At 38.5% G+C, this 19,188-nt stretch overlaps 1 protein-coding gene across 1 annotated transcript in view; it reads right to left on the bottom strand.

Annotated features, from left to right (window-relative positions):
* The window catches only part of LOC143398378 (uncharacterized), a 63,094-nt gene extending 45,474 nt beyond the window's left edge, over positions 1 to 17,620 (bottom strand). Inside the window, exon 1 of the mRNA XM_076855336.1 lies at positions 17,557 to 17,620. Within this exon, the coding sequence (XP_076711451.1) occupies positions 17,557 to 17,620 (64 nt within the window). The remainder of the gene's footprint in view (positions 1 to 17,556) is intronic.
* Positions 17,621 to 19,188: the final 1,568 nt, after the last annotated feature.

Genomic DNA, 19,188 nt, shown 5'->3' on the forward strand with positions numbered 1-19,188 from the left:
GAAGATGGCCTCACACATATTGCCCTTTTAAAAAAAAAAAAAAAAAAAAAGCAGGCGATGATTTACTCTCTGTAGTCTCTGCACTCTCGCTCTGAAGACTCGCCATTCTATAATTACAACACAAAAAAGAATTAGCAGCAAAGAGAACAATTCAATAATGTACAAGGTCAAGTGTTTAAGAATATTTCCAGGGTTTAATCCATTTAAGGAAGATGTGAGAGAAAAGCCTGGGGTGAATATGCCTACTTGCCATCTTTGAGTGAAAATATGAAAACCATTTTGGGCTTCACTAGCATCAGTGAAATCTATCAACAATATTCTTTAAATATTTTTCAAATTTCAATGTCAAAGTTAGTATTTTTTTTAACACCTTTATTTTTAATCCCTTTGCTCCCATTTACTGCTTTTCCACGTTTGGAAACCAGCAATGAATTTTTGCATCCAGGAGTGTGTAAATTGCTGCAGTCTGGCTGCAGCAAAATAACCGGGGCATGACGAACAACTTGTGTACATTGATACAGGAGGAATGGGAGCCATTTATTGTAGGACAGGAGGTGTATATATACATTCCACATAGCTTATCTTAATTAACATAAACTAGATACAGTAGTCAACCAATAAGGAATCTCCACACTTAATGGCTCCATGGCGTTACTTCAGAAACCACTCCCTCTGGCAAAATGCCAGGCCCCGTCCTGACTTGTTTACAGACTCTAACATTTCTCCCTTTTGTTTAATTTCAATAATGACCATAGTGGTTTTTACACAAACAGATAAATATTCTGCTACAAGCAGAAGGGGAGGATACAAAATGCCACAATACCAAGCCAATTGATGGCTCCATGCAAGAAGTCCTTGGAAAAATTATACCAGCAATGACATCATTAGCAAAGATACTGAGTTACAATTTGTTGTAGATTACAGTTTGTTGTCTCAGTCCAGGTAAAGCAGTGTGTCAATAGATTACCTCACAGTCCAGGTAAGTTCTGCAGGCAGCTAGCTTAAGTCAGTCCCAGTAAGTTCTGCAGGCAGCTAGCTTGATTTGAAGTCTCCTCCAGTTCTCAGCAACACTGGAAATTCTTTCACCCTCATCCTCACCGGCACTGGGACAAAGGCAGAAACTCTGGCAATGCTGGCTAAAGAAAATCCTGTAGCATTCCACTAAGAAAACAACCTTCTGAACAATTTAGTACATTATCTCAGGGTTTTTTTTTACATTTGAAATAAGCCTTAATAGTGCTCATTACTCATTAGCTTCCAGGTGTGGGAGAACCATTGTAGTTAGTGGCCTTGGAAATGATCAAACTTAGGCCCTCTTCCGCCTGCACCATCCCAGGCAGCCCCAGATGGCCTTGGGGAGAGTCCAGGGACTGTTCTGGACTCAAACTGCCACTGGGCACAGGGAGCAAGAGCCTGTGAGACTGTGCCTCCAGGTCAGGTCTAGATTTGATCTCGCAGCACTGGAAGAGCTGGCTGCCACCACTTGGAAAGTCCTTGCTGTGCCATGACTGGCTCACGCACGTGGCAGCCACCGCTCCAATTCATGCACCCTCTGGTAACAAAAAGTATTCAGTAATAGCCTTTTGCTGCAACTTTTTTCCTGATAATCCTTCCTACTCTGAACTTTATTTTTCTTTCTGACTAGAGTTCCTGGGCTTCCATCAACACATGCCCTAACTATTCTTGGTTCCATTGGGGTGCCTCCTTCCCTTAGTAATTTAGTAACACCCCTTCCATATTTTCATCACAAAGACAATACAAAACACTGAGACAAAACAAGACACAAACATACTGTATCAATCTTCTCCATTTTCTCAAAATGCCCATTTTTCCTCTCACCCTATCGGCCTAGGGACGAGCAGATTTGCCCCCGTCCTATCTAGGGACTGGCAGCTTTTTTTTTTTTCTTCATCACTTATCACCGAGTGTCCCAGGGCTCCACGTATGGGCCACCAAATGCCGCAGTCTGGCTGGGCACAAATCACGAGCCACTGAAACAGGAACAAACTTTATTTCTGAACTCTACCAGCACACTCCACACACGCTCCCGGGAAATCTGCCGAACCTCCATGTGGGTCAGCTAGGAACCAGCAGCTGGTAATATCCTCAGGAAATTACTCATCCTGCAATTCCCCAACCAATGGGAACTCTCCAGGAATCCCCATGAGAACTCCAAAGTAGCGTGAGAACTGCAAAGTAGCAGCAGAGGCGGATAGTAATGCCTTGCCTGTCAATCAATACCATTGGCAAAATGCCAGGGGATATTCCGACTCAGTTGTGGCTCTCAGCAGCAAATAGTTCTCACAGAACATTGAAACACTGAATGTATATAGTTTAGAGTCAAATGAGAAAGTAATTGGGCCCTGATATTTTTAAGTCACTTAGTAGAGAGAGTCCAGTTTAGTCTATAGACCTCCATCTCTGACATAGGCAGATGCATGGATTTCTCCTTCTTTGTCCTGCATCTGCTTGCAGTACAATAATGCCTCCCCAGCAGGCATCTCTGTGCCAGTCCCCCCACTTTCCTGTGTATCTGTGACAAGAGGGAGATACCTTTCCTCAAATGTGAATTTTCCTTGCCATGCTTCTGGTTGAATTTTTCTTTTGAAGGGGCGAGCACTTCCAATTGTATCTGAAATCTGAAATCCTACCAGGAATTGGGGACATAACTAGACTTACACTTTTCTTAAACATTCTACAGACCTGTCCTTCTTATAATCTTTCCTCCCTCACCCTCCCTCTCTGCATTCAGATTTCCTAAGCCCAGTGGTCACAATCCTCCTCCTTTCTTATACTTCCACTTGAGCTCTGAGCTGGGCTCAGGGCAGAAAGGCCACTGTGCGCAAGACCACCAGCATCTTGGAGGAGGCTCTGAAGTTGTTCCCAAGTCTGTGCTGGAGGAAGTGGGGCAGCTCCCTTTATAAGGAGGAGTAGAACAGTGGAGCCCTTGAACTCCGTGCTGGGTGACCTTACTGCTTTCCCTTTGGGGCAGCCCAGGAGGATGGGGTAGGCAGCAAGTTGTTAGTGTCTCCTTTCAGAAACATACAACATGTGATTTGGGCAACAGTGTTGAAGAAAATTGGTTGCACATTCAGTACAGATATTAGAACTGAAGGTCTGTCATTATTTGACTTTCACTCTGTATTATGATAGTGTGATTCTTCTGCACTGTGTTCTATTTTGCTAGGTCTTTCATTCTTTCCAAGTGTCCCTGTTTATGTCAACACTAACTTTATAGTCAAAAATGATTATGGACACTATGTCTGAATATATTTACAACTCTAACCTCATCTAACATTATGGATATGTCCACAAAAGAAAGGGGAGTACAGGGAAACAATATTGATCATATTATATTATTACATTGATGCATATATTAGCTAACTAAAAATCCCACTATCATAAATAATTATAATACACTAATACATTGATTAAAAAATAATGCTTTATATTCATGTTTTTTTCTGCAGTCTTATTAATTTTTTTAAAAAATGAACCTTCTCAACATTAAATGCCTGTTTTCATCATGCCGCTACATAAGTTATGCATTTGCCTTACAAACCTTTCTCATTTTAGTATGGTTTTACAGTGAGGTGTGATTTTATTTATTGACGTGTTCTAAACTTTTTTTTGCATTTGACAACTTTCTAAAATCAAAAGTAAATGAACTCTTTTTGTCCTTTTGTATGAGGAGATTCCAAGGAGTCTTGGAATAACCCCCTAATAACTTACTTTCAATTCTAATTAAGGTGAGATATTAACCTAATTAAGATTTCATTTATTTACATCCCATTTATTGATTCTTGGTTTTACTTGTTGTGCTATAGGATTCTTATTAAGGAAGTTGGGGCCTAATCCCACATGAAGAAGATTAGGGCCTACTTTCCCTTCTATTTGGTGCAGAGTCTCTCTGGTTTAATTCCTACATCCTTGATCCATTGGGAGCTAAGTTTTGTGCACAGTGACAGACAGGGATTTAATTTCATTTTGTTGCATAGGTATTTTCAGTTTTCTCAGTACCATTTGTTGAAAATGCTATCTTTTCTCTGGTGCATGTTGTTGGCACCTTTGTCTGACGTAAGATAATTGTAATTTTGTGGGTTAGTCTCTATGTCTTCTATTCCATACTATTGCTCTACCAGTCTGTTTGGGTATCAATACCATGCTGTTTTTGTTACTCTTTCTCTGTAGTAGAGTTTAAGGTCTGGTATACCAATACCACCTGCTTCACTCTTCCTGCTAATGATTGATTAAGCTATTCTGAATCTCTTATTTTTCCAGATGAATTTCATGATTTCCTTTTCTATTTCTAAGGGAAATGACATTGGGATTTTGATCAGAATGGCATTAAATCAATATAGTGCTTTTGGTAGGATGGTCATTTTGATAATATTAATTCTGCCTAACCCAGAGAAAGGTAGATCTCTTCATCTTCTAAGGTCTTCTTTGATTTCTTTCTTCTTTGTAGTTTTCATTGTATATATCTTTCACCTCTTTCATTAAGTTGATTCCCAAGTATTTTTTTTAAGTTATTATGAGTGGGTAGTTTTCCTCATTTCCTTTTTAGAGGCTTTGTCTCTGATATACAGAAATGCCTTTGATTTATGTTTGTTGGTATTGTATCCTGCTATTTTGCTGAATTCATTTACTAGTTTTACAAATTTTCTGTTGGAAACTTTAGGGTCTTCTAGGTGCAAAATTATATTTTCAGCAAATAGTGCTAATTTGTGTTTTTTGTTACCTATCTGTATTCCTTTAATTTCTTTCATCTGTCTTATTGCTATGTCCAGTGTTTCATCAACTATGTTAAACAGAAGTGATAAAAGAGGTCATCCCTCTCTTGTTGCAGTTTTTAGAGGGAATGCTTTCAACTTTTCTCCATTTGCAATGATATTGTGCTTGAATTCAACATACATACCTTTTACTATTTGAGACATGTTCCTGTAATCCCTAGTTTTTCTAGTGTTTTGAACATGAAGGGATGCTGTCTTTTGTTGAAAGCTTTTTCTGCATCTATTGAGATGATGACATGGTTCTTATCTTTAAGTCTATTGATGTGATGATTTACATTTATTGATTACAGTATGTTGAACAAACCTTGCATTTTCAGCATGAATTCCCACTTAATCATGGTGTAAGACAGTTTTTCATGGTGTACATGTATGGACAAAGAAGAAAGAATGAGATTGAACATAGAAGAAGAAAAAGAAATATCATGGATATCTCTGAAGCTTCTTCTGCAAATGCACTTATCTCATTGACAAAGATGGAGCCATTTATCTTTCATGAAAAGGAAAATGATTCTGTATTCACAATCAATGGTAAATTCCCAGTGTCATTTCAGAAAAAAGTAAGTCATTTAATATTTATTTGAAAAATGAGGTTTATTTGATAACATAGCATGGAGCAACCGGGGAACAAAAATGTTATTCACATGCAAATAGTACCATGGAAATACAGGAAGAGAGTGTTCTAAGTAAGACAGGATTATAAGTTCTGTCTATTATGGCTGAGAAGCAAGTTCAAAAAATATACAGCCAGGTGCAGTGGCACACACTTGTAATCTCGGCATCTTTTGGGAGTATGAGACAGGTGGATCATGAGTTCAAAGCCAGACTCAGGAACAGGGAGGTTCTAAGCAACTCAGCGAGAACCTACCTCTAAATAAAGTAATAATAATAATAAAAGGGTCTTGGTATGTGGCTCAGGTTTGAGTGCCCCTGAGTTCAATCCTCATTATGCTCCCCAAAATAAGACAATTGAAAAATATCCATTGATTGCAATCAGATGGAAATCTTTCTTTACCTGGATGAAATCTGTTTTAGTAGACTGATGGGGACAGTGTCTTTGTTTAGGGGTTTAAGGCTGCCTTTGTTTTGATTCATTAGCATGTTGGCTAAAAAAGTTATAATGTGGTTCCGCTGAATGAGGAAATGTGAAGTGCTCACATTCTTGCAAATTAGAGGAGATAAAGCCAGGATGCAGCTAACTGAGATAATCTCACAAGCATCTGATCAGGGACGCCAAATTGAATAGGTACTTGTGCACCAAACTACCTTCCTTAGAATTAACAATGCCAGATGAGAAATCATAGTGTCTAGATTTTGTATACTACAGGAAAAAAAGTTTTGAGAAACTCTGGAAAAGAAGAGATGGTCATTTAACTCCTTCTTGAACTCCAGGCAGGAAATTGGGAGATACCTACTGCTTGTGGGACAAAGAAGGAACTCAGGCCAGGATTTAGGCTTTGAACCCAGTATTAGGCATAGTTTGATGAATCCCACTTCCAGGCAGATGCTCACAATCCTTCTCTAAAGCCCGTTCTTAAAACAAGACTTGCTATACCTGCATTGAACAAGTGGCCAAAGGCTGCTGCCAGCACACTTTACTCACCTTGGAAGGAGAGGAGATGTAAGAGTCCACTACTGGAAAACAGGGCAAGAAATATAGGACAGATTCTGTCTTGAAGTTGAGTGTCCATCATGGAGAAACTCACCACTGGGCAGACATCAAAACTGCTTTTCTTATAGCAGATCCTGTGTGAGACAGTCTTAAAACCTGTCTGCCATTAGGAAAAAAACACTCTTACCAGGTAAACTGCGTTGAGTTCAGGCTTCCATTATTTCGCACCTTGGAGTGGGGCTGACTCATACTCAAACCCTGGATACTGCATATACTTACAGCTTTCACACTCAGTTGTGAGCTAATCATGACATGGAAGCCAAGGTACTACCTGCATAAACACTACTGACAATTTTAGTGTCATTATGTGAAGTAAGACTTTGACTTCAGAGGGGAAGACAAACAACTGGGCACAATACTTGGAACTCAGGACCAGTCTGGTTCAATCTAATAGTGGGCAGAGTCTAAAACCAAACACACCAGACTAGTGCATGTGGTTGAGCCTCTCAGATAAACCTTTACAAGGGAGAGACAAATGAGCCCAGTCTAACAGAGTTCCATTGTATCCCACGTGACGTATGGCTGTTGCAGTAGTTGTGGCTCAGTAATTCACAGACTTATTGGTAATGAAGAAAGGGGTGTCTTTTTCCTTCCCAGTGTTTCACTAGTCTCAGAGAGCCTTAAGTTCTGAATATAACAGCATTAAGGTGTGCATGGCCATAGTTCTAGCAGAGTCCTGTGAACTATCACCTCTAGATGATACTTTACAGAGTAGAACAGAAATAAGCAGTGACAGATCAAAGGCAGGTGACTGATGATGAAAACTCTTTGCATTCTCCAGCTCCACAGACAAGCTTGAAGGGATGAAGTACCATTCTGAGGTTTTCAACCTGTTTGTTTGGAACATACCAGATAGGAATTGGGAGCTAACTTGGACTTGGATTGCCCTCTGCTGCTGAAATAGTGACAACACATCAAATCCAACCCACAGTACACCTCTACTTTGGCCATCCTTGAGTGCTAAAAGAGCAGAAGTGACTAGAGACTCAGAGAAAAGAAGCAGCCTTCTTGGATTAATGGCAAGATAGCCACAAAGGCTTTCACGCTGTGAAGTCTGGTAAAAGTAACTATCCTTGAATAGGCATAGTATCTTTCATAACAAAAAGCTTCCAAAGCTTTCAGGGAATCAGGTCTTATTTATGGTTAAAGTAAATTGACAGACTCTGACAAGAAAATATCCCAGATGGGCAAAGATGTACATGAAGAAACTAACATATTTGATTTATGGAAAATGAAGAAGCTTCAAGAGAACCCAGAGAAATAATTCAATATTATAGCAAAAAAAAAAAAAAAACTTAATAGAGAGATTGAAGCAATTAAAAAATCCATCTGGAATTCTTGAAGTGAAAAATACACTAACTGGAATTAAAAACATTATAAGAAGAATCTATACCAGAATTGGTTACACAAAAAGGGAAATCAATTATTTTGTATAGTGTATTTGAAATTTCAAAGTTAGTGGAGAGAGAAGGAAAAACAATAAAGTTGAAGGAAGATATATGGTGGAAACTGGAACAGAATTAATAGTAAATATTCCAGCCATTGAGGTTTAAGAAGGAATTGAAATACCCAAGTTGTGAAACATATGTCAAAAGGAACATGGAAGAAAACTTCCAATATTAGAGGAAGATATAAAATCAATGTACAATGAGGTCAATCAGTAAGGCTTGACTCAAATCCACACCAATAAATATTAATACTAATTAATTAATATCAATACCTGTGACCAAGGTCACAGTTAAAGAGAGAATTCTCAAACCAGTAAGAAAAGGGGGAGAGGGAGCACTTAAGTGTGTCCCAGTTGGCCAGACAACCAACTTCTCCAGAAAACCTTTTTGACAAGTAAAGAAAGACATGAATATTTCATGGTAATAAATGGAAAAAAAAACGTGAACCAAGAATCCTGTACCTAGCATAGCTCTCCTTTAAAAATTAAGAAGAAATAAAGACATTCTAAGAGAATTAAAAGTGACCTGATTTATCACCACTAGAGTGATCATATAAGATTTGTGAAATGGAGTTCCTCAAACTGAGACTGAAACCTCAATGACTAAGAAGAGAACATAAGAAACAATAAGAGTCACTGGTTAGAGTAGGTAATAAGAAAAATAGAAAATGCCTTGATATTGAAAACACAGTGAGTAAGCCATTTATGTCTTTACTATGAGATTGAAATAAAACAGTTAAGAATAATAATTACAACAGTATGTTAACAAAAATGGGCAGATATTAAATGGGACATCAAAAGTTCAAAATGAGCCTGCTCATGGTTTTATATTAGTATATATTATGTTTCTTTTTTCCCATCTTATATTATGGTGATATCATTTCAAAATAGCTTTTTGAAGTCAATAGCAACTGTGGTTAGATTCAAGCAAAAGTTTGTAATTGGCAAATTCAAGGCTATACATGAAAAATCAAAAGATACTACTAGATAAGTCACTTCAGTAGAACAGAAAATTATAAGAGAAAAAGAAAGAAACACAATGAAATGACAAATAAGCTACAAATTTTGCTTTTCTAAGTCCTACATACTGAAAATTACCTGGAATATAAATGGTTAAAGTATTCAATTAAAAGACATGTTTTGATCAAATGAGTTAATAAAAATATTCAAGTATGTGTTGCCTATAAAAATCTCTATAAACATGCATAGGCTGAGATTAAGAAATTAAAAAAAATTTACAGTTTTATGTCAAACTTATGTTTAAACTGTTGTAATAATAGGATTGTAATTTTCAGGAGATCAAGATAATGACCACAAGAAATAAACATACAAGCTAAGAGCAGAGAAACCCTGAGCTCACTGATTCTCATTGAACATTCAAAAGTCAACACTACTAGTGTCTACTAGGGTCTTAGATAAAGCATTCATATTCTTACTGTTTTATAAGGAATGATTTTCAATGATTAAATTTCAAACCATGAAGCCTTTGCAGACACTCAAACCATATCCAACCATAGCAATTTCATAACAGATGATTTTCAAGTATGAATTCCACACTTTTGTCAAGTAGCCCATATATATTTTGTTATAGTTAAAGCTTCGTCCCAGGGTTTCATAAACTGACATCCAGACCACTCGTGTATAATCGAATCAGGCTTTTATTGAAGCACACCAGTGGCGGCTGACCAGAACATAAAGCTATTCCCCTGATCAACCCCGAACAATTGCAAGAGCACTCCTTATAAGCCTGAAAACTGCAAAAGGGATGTTCCAGGGGTCTAGCCAATGCAAGCAAGCCAGGTTACAGAAGTGGGACAGTGCAGTCAAGTGGAGGGAAGCCTAACCAATCACAGTTTTCCCAGTCACCCCAGTTACAGAAACAGAGCCCCCTTACCCTAGTTACAGAAACAATGCCCCATTAGGTAGTTCCGTGTTCTTAAAGGTTTCTATAGCAAAAGGAAAACAACATTTTGCCCCAGTCATGACTCTTCTACCTTCATGGTTGTTTTACAGGATGAAATCATAGAACCAAATATAGTTACATTTGCTCCTAGTATCACATTCCCCACTGGTTTTAGTAGGTTTGATGTCAATCTTGCACATCATTAGGCCTCAGTTTTTGTTCCAACCTTCTGTGTCTAAGGGACTATACTGGGCTCACAAGACCATAAGTGTGACCTCACCTACATTCTTGTGTATATGGTTTAGGAGGGTTTTTAAGAGGCATGGTCCTACAGTAATACCAATCAGGAGAAGGACTAGGGAACCAAATATGCCTGAAATGATAGTAGTCAACCAAGGGGACCATGAGAATAGGTTTTTGGAACCAATTGTCTAAAGTTTAAATTTACATCTGTTTGATGTCTAAGGGACTTGAAATTTCTAAAGCAGAAGATCCAACTATTTCCAAACCAGCCAGGAGGGGAACTAAAATGGGGCAGCCAGTCTATGTTGATAAATCAGTGGACCCTGGCCTTTTAATAAGTTCAGGTGTTCTTTTCCTTTTACTCCATCAAAATAGTAGGTTACATAGTTCAGTGTATTAACAGCTTGAAGATTTAGGCAAGGAGTTCAACGTGGGACCCAGGAAACACAAGTTTTGGTGAACAGGGAGAGTTGTCCCACTTATAAGTTGGGTTGTGGAAGCAAGTGTCTTTTTCTGGGAGATCACCCAGGGTGATCTTGGGAGCAGTTTCCCAGTACAATTTCCTGAGCTAGACATATTTGTGACCATCTATATTGACTGTAATTTTTTTTTTTTTTTTTTTTTTTAATATTAGGGAACTCAAACTGCTGTAAGAGAAAGGGGCGATGACCATTCTTGCTACTTCCAGCTGAAAGGGGGCAATGTGCAGTGGGCAAGCAGTTTTTGGAGTCCCTTTTTAGAAACTGAGTGGTTCAAGGAGTCCATGGTAAAAATCTGGTTCAGGAAGAACATGATGTAAATTCACCTGGGGTGGGCACTTCTATGAGAGAAACAAAAAGACATGAGTGCTGAAGTAAGATTAATACAAAATAGTAGTTGTAGCATCTGGAACCTATTTATGAATATCATGAAAATGACAGAAATTAATAATTGTTTACCAAGAGGTGAATTAAAACCTGAGAAATTGTCCCCATAACAAGGCCTAACAAAGCCTAATAAGGCACTTTTTTTAGGGAACATAAATCTTTAACATTGTCAGAGTTATCAGGAATGTAGACACAACATTTAGTTAAGTTAGGTAATGTCATCTGATTTTTGTAAAACATCTTTTTGGCATGACCTCTGTGTTCAGTGAAGATCCTTTTGTTACTTAGGGATAGATACTTCTATTGATAAACATTGATTACATCTACTTATGTAGGAAGTTAGGAAGATCTGTAGGACTTACACTGAATAAAATGTTTATTGGTAGTTATCAGGCATTTTTGCCTAAGAATTTTTCTTCTATTGTCTCCAGTCTTATTTATTTTGGGGGATGCTAACACTAGTGTTCATTTTAAGCTACATTAAAATAACTGTTGTTTCTTTTTAAATGTCCAGGAATGGCTGTGCTTTGAATTTAACTATTTTGCTAGGTGTTTAAGACCAAGCTGGTCAAACTGACCTTGTTCCTATCTATTGGTAAGAGTCAGCTGAGTTTCCTTAGAGGACATTCTTGGGGAATGTGTGAGTAGCATTTTAGCCTTGTTAGTGTCATCTGCATTAGGATGGGTCAAGGTCTTGTTGACCATATGGCTTCCCTTGGAAGCATCAGGCATGTCTACTTTTTAAATGTCCCTCCTCTTTTGCAGCATGTATACTCATTGGCTTTCTGTTCTCCAGTGGTCTCATTAATCTCCCTTATCGGGAGGTTATGTGGCCCGGAGTTGCAAAGCTTTTTCCCCTGTCCTGGGTTCAGGCTGATTTAGAGGGCAAGAGCCAAATATTGGTTTCTTTGGCCCCTTTATTTTAACCTTAATATTTAAATTTGGCCTTAAACAAATTCAGCAATTCAGTTTTACCAGTTTTAAAGTAAGAATGCTGGGCTTTAACTGTACAGTTAATTTTTACATAATACAATATCCTTATTTTATTTATTAATTTATGTAATGCTGAATATCTGCCTGAAGGCAGAAGATGACACCTTAGCTTCTACTGTATGATCCAATCACTGTATGACAACAAGGCAGCTTGCAGACTCAGACCCCATCAGATTTTGGCTATAAAAACTCTCTCTTGCCAGGTCCTCCTCTCTTGCTCTCTCCTTTTTCTCTCATTTTCCCTGTCTCTCATTCTCCCTCTCACTTTTTTGCACTTTCCTTTCTCTCTCTCTCTCTCTCTCTCTCTCTCTCTCTCTCTCTCTCTCTCACTTTCCTTTCTCTCTCTCTCTCTCTTTCTTTGTGTTAATCAGACACTGTCACAGTAAAGGTCTCTTGGTTGCTCTAAGTGTAGTAGTCATGGTCACTTTTTTTAGTTATAATGAAAATACAAAGTGAAATTAACAATAGTAAAAACATATTAACTTGTATATAATTTTGAACCTTGGCTGAGTTACACATTATATTTTCTATTTGAGATCACAGTAATCTTTCCAATAAACTAATCTTTGAATATAACTATAAATTAACTGAAATCTGGCCTACTTTGAAGTTATTTTGATATGCTGTAAGGTGGGAGGCAGAGCCTTATCTCAGATAAGGCAGGGATCTTCACAATCTTAGGTAAAGTGTTTTAGTTTTAAAGCTGATCTTTGTCTCTCTTTTAGATATCAATTTATAAAGTTTACATATATTGCTTTCTGACTCTGTATGAATGTTAGCTAGCACAATATGACATATATTTGAAACATTAATTAAGGAAAGGCTGAGAGCCCTTAACATTTTTTTTTCGTGTGGAAAAGTGGCAAAATGTTTTATAATATTAATATTTAAACAGATCAGGCTTTCATTATCTTTTAAAATACCTTTAAATTTTTACATCTTAGTGTAAAGTTAACATAAGATTTGGTTATAAAACATCAAATAATATAAATTCTACCATGCGGCCAGCGCAATGGTTTCATTAATGAGGTTCTTGGCATAAAAGTTAGCTAGCAGAGATCGAAATAAACACACAGACTCAGTTACCTTTTTCTATGACCAGGTCCGAGATCGCTCCCCTCTCTGGTTCCCACCTCTAACTGCCCGGCAGGGCAGCAAGGATTACTCAGGGCTAGCAGGAGAGAGAGAGAGACCATGCCAGGGAGTAGCCTTTTATTGGGGAGCAAGAAACTCAGGGGAGAATTCCATCCAATGAAGGTTGAAGGGGGGCCGCACTCCAAGGTCAGGGTCAGTGATTGGGCCTCCGGGGTCAGTGGTCAGTTACACCCCCACACGGACAGGTTCTCTCAACAGGAGAGGGCTGGGAAAGCTCCGACACAGCCAGAGTGCCTCAGACCCTGACCGGGAGTCACCCAGTCACGTGTGAGAATGGCTCCTGACAATAAATAAATTTCCAATAAAATCTATTATCTTTATAAGTTTAAATTACCATTACAGACAATTTTAGTTTGGAGAATACCAGCTTGATAAAATGTTCCTTTAAACCTTTCACCTTAAAGACTTGTTTACCTGAAAGACATTAACACATTTAATCCATAAAGAAGAGTAATGTACCACACCTTCATTGACGGCTTTATATTAACCAAAGTTAGCTTTTAAAGGAATATCTAGACTTTGTAATGTAGGACAATACTTTAAAATAACAGTTGCTATTTAGCCACAGAAGTAAAAACCTTAGTTTCTCCAAGATTACTTTTTCTTTTTCTAGGGGATAAAACTTAACAGATATAATGTAATTAATATTTTTAGAAGTTTTCGTCAATTTAACATATAAATATATCAGTACATTATTATTTGTCCTTAGGGAACAACCTTGAATATTTTAAATATTTGTGTTACATATATAACCAACTTAGTTACATATAAACCTTTAATATTTGTCTTTTATTTATAGACCTTTATGTTACTTAATTAGACCCTTTTGTTGTTTACTTAGATGTATTATTATTATACTTTATCACATAAAGATTTTTACCTGGATATGTTTTTCATTAAATGTATTTTATATTTAGAACTTTTAAAATAATTTTTAACCCATTGATCCTTTTTTGTTTGTACCTTGAAAAATTAACCCTTATAAATTTTTGAATTTAGATAAATTAATTTATATTAATAAGGTGAAATATATGTAATTTACAGTAGTTTAATTGAAATACAGTTGAAACCTCTTGACTCCTTGTATGTACAATTATACCTGTTAGGACTTTGTAACTTAGAGTAACCTTTTTTTTATAATAACACAAAATAATTTCAAATTTTTTTTAGTTTACAAATTTATTAAACACCAACATTGTTTAAGTATTTTACCTTATGTGATTTAAGGAGTTAAGAGTACTTGATATTATATTTAACAGTCAGCATTTTAACTTTGTAAACCAATTAGATGTCTCTAACAAACATATCCATGATTAATTTTATAAATGTTTAGATAAAATTTATGTATCTTTTTTTAAAAAAAACAAGGTATCAGACAAGTGCATTCAATAGTATTAGTAATCTTTTGTTGTTTTTGTTGAATAAAAATCCTAGAGACAAGGATATGGATATCAGACATTAACATTTTAACAGCTGTTTAACCATCTAGAAACAAAGCTGTGTATTAGTAACTTTAAAGATATTTGTACTTTTATTTATTTTCCCAATTTAAATTGAACCTTTTAAATTTTATTAAACAAAAGTATTTGGATCCATTTTTTTAAAATTTTAACATAGGTATATTGGCTCAAAATGATGTGTTTAACAAATATAGAATTTTCCAAGTTTTCTAACCTTTTTCCTGAGGTGGTCCTGTTCATGAAAGCTGAAAAGAGTTGAGGGAACTTAGACAAATGAAGGGGGTTTATTTTTCCCTGGAGGAACATCCCAAAGATGCAGCTTCATTGGTCTCCTCGGAGAGTCCCCCAGGTTGGGGTCCCATTTTAAACTGTTTTTTCTGGTTTCTTGGATAGCGGCCACCAACTTTTAGCCTGACATTGAAAAATCTTTAAACCATTTTTTAATAGTTGGGAGTTATTCATGCTTGCAAATACTAAGAGACAAAAGCCAAATTTTTTAGACAAAATTATGCTTTTTGTTATACAATTTAGGAATCATAAATTTATAAATACTTTAGTTTTAATCTGTCCTCTATAGGAACTGACATGATTTACCCAGTTGGCCACTGGCCCAGTTCCTAAATGAAGACAATCCTAGAATCCTTTTTCTTTTTACCATTAGCTTTTACTTTTGACAATCCTTTTAGTCCTGTTGGCAGCACTTTACATTTTAATGCAAGCTGTAGTGAGCACACTTAAAACCGTTTTAACCATATTTTTTTCCATTAGAAACAAACTGAGGTAGAAATTATCACAGAACACAAAGGGAACAAACAAAAACAAACCAACAGACAAAGTCCTGAAAATTGTTAAGAAAACAAGTTAAAGGGGTCCAGGTAGGGATCTCTGTAGTGCTTCCTTGTCTCTGATGTCGGTGGAGCAAAGGAGTCCTGGTGAAGGAAGAGTGGTTATGAACAAGAAAAGGGCCCACGCACAACACACGGACAAACACAAGACAAATGGCCAGCGAACAGACATGGGACAAATGATAAACAGCAAGACAACACTGGAGAAATGACAAACAGCCTAACAGACACAGGACAAGCAACAATAGCTGAGGTCACTCAGAGAGACCTCTAATGGGGCAGAGACCACGTCTCCTCCTGCCCCCAGACAGATGAGGCCTCCCAGGGAGGCCTCCAGTGGGCCCCAGATACAGACAGATGAGGTCTCACAGGGAGACCTCCAGGGAGACAGTGACAATATATCGTCCTGTCCTGGGGAAGGTGTAAGGGACTGCATCCAACCTGACCTTTTCCCCCAGAGAAGAGTCGACTCACCAGAACTGACAGCTGGCAGGAGGCTTTCCAGAGCATTCTAGGACAGATTGGAGTCACCCTCAGAGTGAGGCTGAGGAAGGTCTCTCAGGAGCTCCCCACTACTCCGGGGCTGAAGTCCAAAGGCCTGTCATTGGAGGCAAATTTGGCATGAGGGTAGGGAAGAAATGGATCCCAGACAAGCCCCCAAATGTTATAGGTAAAGCTTCATCCTGGTGTTTCATAAACTGACTACCAGACCACTCACATATACTCGAATCAAGCCTTTATTGAAACACACCGGTGGTGGCTGACCAGAACATAAAGCTATTCCCCTGACCAGCCCTAAACAATTGCAAGAGCACTCCTTATAAGCCTGAAAACCACAAAAGGGATGTTCCAGGGGTCTAGCCAATGCAAGCAAGCCAGGTTACAGAAGCAGGACAGTGCAGTCAAGCAAAGGGAAGCCTAACCAATCAGAGTTATCCCAGTCACCCCAGTTACAGAAACAGAGCCCCGTTACCCTGGTTACAGAAACAATACCCCATTAGGTAGTTCCATGTTCTTAAAGATTTCTATTGAAAAAGGAAAAGAACATTTTGCCCCAGTCATGACTCTTCTACTTGGCATGGTTGTTTTACAGGATGAAGTCATAAAACAAAATGGAGTCACCTTTGCTCCTACTATCACAATTTGAGCATTTTTAATTCTGATTAGGTTTAAACATCCCCCTAGTTTCCACTTCAGAATTCTTAGAGAAAATGGATTAGGTAAGTAAAGAGGTTTCCAGTGGAAGAAGTTCAAACAGACAGCAATAATGGCCACTTTTCTATCCAGGGGCTCTGATTCTCTAAACTTGTAGAAACTGGAATTTCTAGAGAATTGATGAACTAATTTAAAAAACTGAGATTACCATGGCCATTGAGAGGAGTTTTCAACCTTAAACATATCATAGCCATTCCATGTTTTCTGAGGAATCTGTATGCTTCTTTTAGCTCAATACACAATAGCCAAGTTATGAAACCTAACTTGATGCACTTCAAACAATGGATAAAGAAAATGTGGCATATATACACAATAGAATATTTCTCAACCTTAAAGAAGAATGAAATTATGGCATTTGCAGGTAAATGGAGGAGCTTGAGAATATGCATAAGCCAGTCCCCAAACCAAAGGACAAATGTTTTCTCTGATGAGTAGATGCTAATTTACAATAATTGGGATGGGCTAATGAAAAAAAAAATAGAGGTACTTTGGATTAGGTAGAGGAGAGTGAATAGGGGGGAAGTGGCATGGGGGTAGGAAGGATTGTAGCATGAATCAGGCATTTTAACCCTTTGTACATATCTGATTACTTGACCACTGTGATTGTATAAAATGTACATTAGAAGAATGAGAAGTTATACTCCATTTATGCACAACATATCAAAAAACATTCTACTGTCATGTAAAACTAATTAGAACACATTTTTACAAAGGAAAAAAATCATAGCCAGCCATTGTGGCACATGCCTGTAACTTCAGTGACACGGAAGGCCGATGCAGGTGGATTGCAAGTTCAAGGCTAGCATTACCAAATTATCAATGCCCATTTACTGAGGCAACTCTGCATGTTTATAGAGCCGAGTGTGGTCTGATGATTGAAACAGTTTAACAATTTAATGGTTTTGGCAGCTGGCATGTGTTTTTTTCTGACTGGTGGGTAAGGATCATGTGAGTCACTAGGACTCACCATTGGACAGCTCTTCTCGGGGAGTGGGGAGCTTAGTCTTTGGAGCCTGGGCGACTCCCAACATTACCCCCTCTTGGTTATTAAATGAGAGTGAGCATCAACTCACTCTGGTTGCTTCCTGCTGAAATGGGGTGGTGTGGGAGAAAGAGAGGAGGGAAGTAAGGAGCTCCCACAGAAGACAGGTATCAACCAAGGTTCCTTGCCACCACAGATCCATGATGATGTCAGTCCATTCAGCATAGATCTCCACTGGAGTATCATCAGTAGCCAGGAGTTGGTAATTCCTGAGGAGAAGCTGATTACAAGATTGATTAGAAATTTTATCCACCTGAGTCTGAATGAACTTTATGATAGGGGAAAGGAAAAGGCACAGGGAGTTTTTATAGCCCAAATCTAATGGGGTCTCTGGGTCTGCAAGCTGTCTTGTTGGCACAAGAGGGGTTAAGTGTTCAACCTTGAGTGGCGGGGGGGGGTTTGAGTGTTGAGCCTTGAACAGGGACTTGGGCATCTAGGCTTGAAGGAAACAGGTGATAAAGAACCAGACAGAGGGTTTGAGAAGCCAGGTCATTCTGCAGCTAACTTTGTTTGGCATTCCCTGTAAGCCCTGCAGACCAGCCGGTCCTGCACCTAAAACTCTCAATTCCACACTTCATTTCTAGTCCTATCTAGCTCCCTCTCCTCTCTCTTAAGGCGGCTCTTCAAACATTCTCCTACCTGGGTGTACCATCTTGCTTCTCTCTTTGCCTTTCTCGAAGGGGGCCAAGGGAGGATGGTGGCCCATTGTTACCATATTTCCCTTTGAGAGCACTCAGATCTCTCCAGGTTTTATGTGAAACACCTCAACATTAAATACTGATACTTGAAATTCTTCTGAAACTGGCAGGGTAAACAAAACACACATGTTTCTCCTTAGGCAGAGAAGGCAACTGGTAAAGTGTTCTTGTATGATCACACTTATTCTGGGGTCTCCATGCTCTAGACACCTAAGTGGTTTGTTAGAAGGACACCACAATGGTCCCACTACCAGCCAGATTTAATCAAGTAGGTGGGGTGTCTGGCTGGAGGGGGACCATAGTATCACTTGCCTTGAATCTTCAGACATAGTGTGAAGAAAGGACCCAAGAAGGGCCAGAAATAAGGGGGAGCATTGACAAGAGTACTTAATGACAGGTGACGATCGTTGGCTCTTCTGATGAAGGTGTAGGAGTGCTGGGCTTTAGCCTGGGAGTATAAATCCATGGGATAAGTTGGTTATTAGGTAGTTTGATTTTGGCCACTGAAGGTGTGCACAAAATCACCTAAGGGGGCCCTTCCATTTGGGTTTTAGAGGGGGCTTTCCCCGCGGTGGGCAATAGTAAACAAGTTGAACAAGTGTTAATGAGGTATGGTTTTGAGAGAGAGACTGGGGTCAGGAAGGAGCCAGTCTTGATAGCACCAGAGTTCAGAGCATAGATGGAAGAGGAGGGGCAGGCCATAGGTTTCGGAGATGGGTAGGGGTTCTGTAGGCAATCTGGGGGGAACGAGGGGACGGCCATACATGACTTCGAAAGGTGAGAGATTAGAAGGCTTCTTTGGCAAGGTCCTAATTCGCTATAAAGCCAAGGGTAGCAAATTTATCCAGTCCAGGTTTAA

Source organism: Callospermophilus lateralis, chromosome 4 (genome assembly GCF_048772815.1).
Source record: "Callospermophilus lateralis isolate mCalLat2 chromosome 4, mCalLat2.hap1, whole genome shotgun sequence".
In the NCBI taxonomy this organism is placed as follows: Eukaryota; Metazoa; Chordata; class Mammalia; order Rodentia; family Sciuridae; genus Callospermophilus; species Callospermophilus lateralis.